The following is a 7149-nucleotide window of genomic DNA, read 5'->3' as shown; positions in this document are numbered from 1 at the left end:
ACCATACTTCCCCTCATCTCATGGTAAGTTAGATTATTTCAGCGAGAGACTAACGAGGAGAGTGTAAGTGAGGTGGAGGGGGAGAAGGAGGGGAAGGCCGAGAATGTTGTGCAGGGATAGAGTGGAGAGGTATATGAGTGAGGTGGAGGGGGGAAGAGGGAGGGGGAGGCTGCTACTACTACTACTACTATTACTACTGCTACTACTACTACTACTAATACTAACACTTCTGCTGTTACTACTACTGCTATTACTACTACTACTGCTACTACTACTACTACTATAGTCACGGCGCACCACTCTGAGGTTGTCATTATCGTACCCTGGCAACCTACCATTCAAAAGTGCGTCCGATTTCGTATCATATTATACACGAATCATATTATTATGCACGAATATATTATACACGAATATTATTATACACGAATATTATTATACACGAATATATTATACACGAATATTATTATACACGAATATATTATACACGAATATAATATACACGAATATAATATACACGAATATATTATACACGAATATTATTATACACGAATATTATTATACACGAATATTATTATACACGAACATATTATACAGGAATATTATTATACACGAATATTATTATACACGAACATATTATACACGATATTATTATACACGAATATTATTATACACGAACATATTATACACGAACATATTATACACGAATATTATTATACACGAACATATACACGAATATTATTATACACGAATATTATTATACACGAATATTATTATACACGAATATATTATACACGAATATATTATACACGAATATATTATACACGAATATTATTATACACGAATATATTATACACGAATATATTATACACGAATATTATTATACACGAATATATTATACACGAATATATTATACACGAATATTATTATACACGAATATATTATACACGAATATATTATACACGAATATATTATACACGAATATTATAATACACGAATATATTATACACGAACATATTATACACGAATATATTATACACGAATATATTATACACGAATATATTATACACGAATATAATATACACGAATATATTATACACGAATATAATATACACGAATATTATTATACACGAACATATTATACACGAATATGTTATACACAAATATTATTATACACGAACATATTATACAAGAATATTATTATACACGATTACACTATACACCAATCACATGCCACTACTACTACTAAAAGGCGTAGTGACCTTGCCTACTATGTCATTGGTCGGCAGCCAAATACCTGCCTACTGAGAAAGCAACATGAGTAGTAGTAGTAGTAGTAGTAATTGTAGTAGTAGCAGTGGTAGTAGTAATTGTAGTAGTAGTAGTAGTAGTAATTGTAGTAGTAGTAGTAATAGTAGTACGGTAGTAATAATAGTAGTAGTAGTAGTAGTAATAGTAGTAGTAGTAGTAATTGTAGTAGTAGTAGTAGTAGTAGTAGTAATTGTGGTAGTAGTAGTAGTGGTGGTGGTAGTAGTAGTAGTAGTAGTACTAGTAGTTGTAGTAGTGTATAACCAGGTAGATCCTCCACCTCTCTCTCTCTCTCTCTCTCTCTCTCTCTCTCTCTCTCTCTCTCTCACCACCACAACGGATTCCACACCTTGCGCAAACACTTTTTCATGGGCGGTTTAGTCTACAAATCTCCCTCCTCAGCAACAACCTCCCCCTCTTGCCACACATTCCTAGTCACGAAGAAGTGCTGTGGGAAGGATTCAGACCCGTGGCTGGTCCTTTCACTTTTACTTGGCCTAAAATTGCCTCTCTCTCTCTCTCTCTCTCTCTCTCTCTCTGTCTTCGATTAATAAATTCAAATAAAAGTAGACTGAATGGAAACTCTCTCTCTCTCTCTCTCTCTCTCTCTCTCTCTCTCTCTCTCTCTCTCTCTCTCTATCGACGAATTGATCTTACATTGACGTGTTTACATGTTATATAACCTCTCTCTCTCTCTCTCTCTCTCTCTCTCGACGAATTGATCTTACATTGACGTGTTTACATGTTATATAACCTCTCTCTCTCTCTCTCTCTCTCTCTCTCTCTCTCTCTCTCTCTCTCTCTCTCCATGAGTCTGTCCCTCCTCATTAACAACCCATCCTCCCCATCCATGCCTCCATCAGTCATCAATCTGTCCCTCCTCATCAACAACCCCTTCTTCCTATCCATCCCTCCCTCCATCCCTCCTCATCAACAACCCATCCTCTCTCTCCGTCTCCCCACACCAGCAGGAGCCGTCATGTCTGCGTGTCTGCGGGCGTACAGCGGGTCTCTGCGGCGGTCGCTTATGGTCCTGCGGCAGGTGGGGGTGAGGGAGGCAAGCACAGAGCCCACGCAGGACAAGGTGAGGCAGGGGGTGGAAGGGTGAGGCAGGGGTGAGGAAGGGTGAGCAAGGGGTGGAAGGGTGAGGCAGGGGGTGGAAGGGTGAGGCAGGGGTGAAGCAGGGGGTGGAAGGGTGAGGCAGGGGGCGGAAGGTTGAGGCAGGGGTGAAGCAGGGGGTGGAAGGGTGAGGCAGGGGTGAGGAAGGGTGAAGTAGGGGTGAGGAAGGGTGAGGCAGGAGGTGGAAGGGTGAGGCAAGGTGAGGCAGGGGGTGAGGAAGGGTGAGGTAGGGGTGAGAAGGGTGAGGCAGGAGGTGGAAGGGTGAGGCAGGGGGTGGAAGGGTGAGGCAAGGTGAGGCAGGGGGTGAGGAAGGGTGAGGTAGGGGTGAGAAGGGTGAGGCAGGGGGTGGAAGGATGGGGGAGGGGTGGAAGGGTGAGGCAGGGGTGAAGCAGGGTGAGGCAGGGGATGGAAGGCTGAGACAAGGGTAAGGCAGGATAAGGCAGGGATGAGCAAAATAAGTTAGGTTAGGCAAGTGATAAGACTCACCAATTATAATTCCACAAAGACATACCATTTATTTAAGTAACTTTGAACACTTGGCTTGTAAGTAATTTTGAACACTTGCCTTTAGTAATTTTGAACACTTGGATTGTTCATGGAAGTGTCCAAGTGTTCATACAGACCCTTGTACACCTTGTAGCCGGGGGGGGGGTTAATTGCATAGGTGGGCTCTGATTACCTGCATTTACCTGGCGGCTGATTAGTCTTTTTATACCTTTACGTTTGGCACTGAATTGTATTATTATTATTGTTATTATTATTATTATTATTAGCAGTAGTAGTAGTAGTAGTAGTAGTAGTACTAATAGTAGTAGTAGTAGTAGTTGTGGTAATAATGATAAGAATAATAATAACAATAATAATAATAATATCGTTCTGTTGGTCTAAAAGTGCAGAAGCAGTGAATGTAGGTGGAGGGTCGCAGGACAAATACCACTACTACTATTACTACTACTACTACTACTACTACCACTACTGTTACTACTATTACTACTAATAATTTTCCAGGCATGTGTGGGGAAGGAAGTGCCAGAAAGTGCGGACGTTGTGGTGGTGGGCGGCGGATCTTTGGGCTGCAACACGCTATACCATCTCGCTAAACTGGGCATCACCAACACCGTCCTTCTCGAGACCCACCGACTCACTGCAGGTATCGTCCCGTATTTTTACCATCTGAGGGAACTGGGCTACACCTACACTATCAATGGCTACACTTACACCTTCTGAAAATATTGGTTGGATGAAATTTAATGCAGTTTGTACCATCTTGTTTAACTGGGCATCACCAACACCGTCCTTCTCGAGACCCACCGACTCACTGCAGGTATCGTCCCGTATTTTTACCATCTGAGGGAACTGGGCTATACCTACACTATCAATGGCTACACTTACACCTTTAAAAAATCCTGGTTGGGTGAAATTTAATGCAGTTTGTACCATCTCGCCAAACTGAACGTAAACAACACCAAACTTCTTGAGACGCACCAACACATTGCAGGTATCGTCTCGTATTTTTATCATCTGAGGGAACTGGGCTACACGTACACCCTCAATGGGTACACTTACACCTAAAAATATTGGTTGGGTGAAATTTAATGCAGTTTTTATCATCTCGCCTACACCCTACTTCTTGTGACCCACCGACTCACTGCAGGTATCGTCTCGTATTTTTATCATCTGAGGGAACTGGGCTACACCTACACTATCAATGGCTACACTTACACCTTTAAAAAATCCTGGTTGGGTGAAATTTAATGCAGTTTGTACCATCTCGCCAAACTGAGCATAAACAACACCAAACTTCTTGAGACGCACCAATACATTGCAGGTATCGTCTCGTATTTTTAGCATATGAGGGAACTGGGCTACACGTACACCCTCAATGGGTACACTTACACCTTCTAAAAATATTGGTTGGGTGAAATTTAATGCAATTTTTATCATCTCGCCTACGCTCCACTTCTTGAGACCCACCAACTCACTGCAGGTATCGTCTCATATTTTTATCATCTGAGGGAACTGGGCTACACCTACACTATCAATGGCTATACTTGCACCTTCTAAAAATCCTGGTTGGGTGAAATTAGAAGCACTTTGTACCATCTCGCTAAACTGGGCATCACCAACACCGTCCTTCTCGAGACCCACCGAATCACTGCAGGTATCGTCTCGTATTTTTATCATCTGAGGAAACTAGGCTACACTTACACCTCCAATGGCTACACCTATACCTTCAATGGCAACACTTACATTTACACTTACACCTTAGTGATAGGAATGAGTCTCCTTGGTTACTAGTCAAATCAAGCCTCCAGTCTGACCACCGCAGATTTAATATTAGTCAAACTTTTCTCCCTACTGTGTCTATTTTACATATGGTCTATCTATCTGTCTGTCTGTCTGTCTATCTATCTGTCTGTCTGTCTATCTATATCTATCAATCTATCTATCTATATCTATCAATATCTATCTATAAACCTACCTACCTACCTGCCTATGTATGTATGTACAGTATGTGTCTATCTGTCTATCTACTTGCCTGCCTACTTACCTACCTACCTACCTGTCTGTCTATCTGTCTATCTACTTGCCTGCCTACTTACCTACCTACCTACCTGTCTGTCTATCTATCTATCTATAGTCAGAAGCCTTAATTCCGTAAGGGGTGGCCACCAACAAATCGCCTTCTTGTCACCCTGGCATAAACCCTCAAGCTGCCCCACCCCCATCTCATCCTTGGTATCCCTCTCCCCCTTCCCATCCACCTCACTCATGTACACTCTCCTAGTCAGTCTCTTATTCTCCATCCTCTCCATCCCAATCCTCGATCTCCCCCTTCATCAATATGCTCTCCTAGTTAGTCTCTCATTCTCTATGCTCTCCACCCCATCTTGAACTTATCCTCGGCTTCCCTCTCCCCGAACACCCTCCAGTGTTTTATTTAGTCTCATGCGCCGTCAAGGCCATGGTTACACACACACACACACACACACACACACACACACACACACACACACACACACGTACATACTCACACATACCTAAACATCTTATTCTCTCTCTCTCTCTCTCTCTGATGTAAAAAGCTGCTGTTCAGACATAATGTAACTTTCATGAGAGACTGACTAGAAGAGTGAATTTGCGTGAGGAGGAGGGGAAGATCAGGGATGGGATGGAAGGATGGAGAATGAAAGAGTGACTAGAAGAGTGTGTGTGTGTGTGTGTGTGTGTGTGTGTGTGAGAGAGAGAGAGAGAGAGCGAGAGAGGAGGGGGAGACCAAGGATGAGATGAAGGGATGGAGTGGAGAGATATTATGAGATAGAGAACAGCAACGTGGAGGCGATTTGTTTGTGGCTGCCCCTTATGGAATTAAGGTGTCTGGCATCATTACTACACACACACACACACACACACACACACACACACACACACACACACACACACACACACACACACAGCTCGCTGGTGCAGTGGTAACGTTCCTGCTTGCCAACTGGTGGACGGGAGTTCGCGCCTCGCTCAGGTTGTGAAAAGTTTCACTGACGAAGTGGGTGGTTACTGTCCCCCTTGAGCAAGGGGACGGGTGTGTGCTTGTGTGAAGGTCACAGTCTTGCCCTTAGATCGGACTATATGAGCTCTCAGCTCCCTTCCGGGAGGGTAAAAGCTGACGATCACGACTATCAAGTGATCCTGACCGACCCGGTGAATTACACACACACACACACACGAATCCTTTGAACGTTCATACCAAGCTATTTGCCTTCTAATACGCACCTGCCCTTGTGTTTTATCTCATATTACGGACCTGCCCTTGTGTTTTTCCTTATATTACGGACCTGCCCTTGTGTTTTTCCTTATATTACGGACCTGCCCTTGTGTTTTTCCTTATATTACGGACCTGCCCTTGTGTTTTTCCTTCTGCCCTTGTGTTTTTCCTCCTGCCCTTGTGTTTTTTCCCCATATTACGGACCCTCCCTTGTGTTTTTCCTTATATTACGGACCTGCCCTTGTGTTTTTTCTCCTACCCTTGTGTTTTTCTCCTATTACGGACCTGCCCTTGTTCATACTACCTCCTCTTCTTTTCCCAGGAACTACGTGGCACACAGCGGGGTTACTTTGGCGTCTACGGCCGAGCGACGCGGAAATCCACCTAATTAACACCACCAGGACCTTGCTAATGAGGCTGGAGGAAGAGACGGGGGTCAATCCAGGCTGGGTGAATAACGGAGGCCTTTTTATTGCATCGAGTAAGGTGGGTGAATTGTCTGTCTGTCTGTCTTTCTGTCTGTCTACGTGTCTGTCTATCTATCCCTCTGTGTCTGTCTGTCTGTCTGTCTGTCTTTTTATCCCTCTGTTTCTGCCTGCCTGCCTGCCTGTCTGTCTGTCTGTCTTTCTGTCTGTCTACGTGTCTGTCTATCTATCCCTCTGTGTCTGTCTGTCTGTCTTTTATCCCTCTGCTTCTGTCTGCCTGCCTGTTTGTCTGTCTGTCTGTCTGTCTACGTGTCTGTCTATCTATCCCTCTGTGTCTGTCTGTCTGTCTTTTATCCCTCTGTTTCTGTCTGCCTGTCTGTCTGTCTTTCCGTTTACTTCTCTTCATCTGTCTTTCTGTCTGTCATTTTATTGCATCGAGTAAGGTGGGTGAATTGTCTGTCTGTCTAGGTGTCTGTCTGTCTTTCTCCCATTCCCTCTATCCCTGTGTTTCTGTCTGCCTGTGTGTCTGTCTGT

At 43.5% G+C, this 7149-nt stretch overlaps 1 protein-coding gene across 1 annotated transcript in view; it reads left to right on the top strand.

The window, feature by feature from the left end:
• Positions 1 to 2284: 2284 nt before the first annotated feature.
• Sardh (Sarcosine dehydrogenase) overlaps positions 2285 to 7149 on the top strand; it is a 34945-nt gene continuing 30080 nt past the window's right edge. Inside the window, exons 1-3 of the mRNA XM_080269651.1 lie at positions 2285 to 2389; positions 3433 to 3574; positions 6513 to 6676. Coding sequence (XP_080125777.1) covers positions 2285 to 2389; positions 3433 to 3574; positions 6513 to 6676 — 411 coding nt within the window. The remainder of the gene's footprint in view (positions 2390 to 3432; positions 3575 to 6512; positions 6677 to 7149) is intronic.

Source organism: Coenobita brevimanus, chromosome 35, assembly GCF_032717465.1.
Source record: "Coenobita brevimanus isolate Jiangsu-jjx chromosome 35, ASM3271746v2, whole genome shotgun sequence".
In the NCBI taxonomy this organism is placed as follows: Eukaryota; Metazoa; Arthropoda; class Malacostraca; order Decapoda; family Coenobitidae; genus Coenobita; species Coenobita brevimanus.
This window is presented reverse-complemented; position numbering and strand designations above follow the sequence as displayed.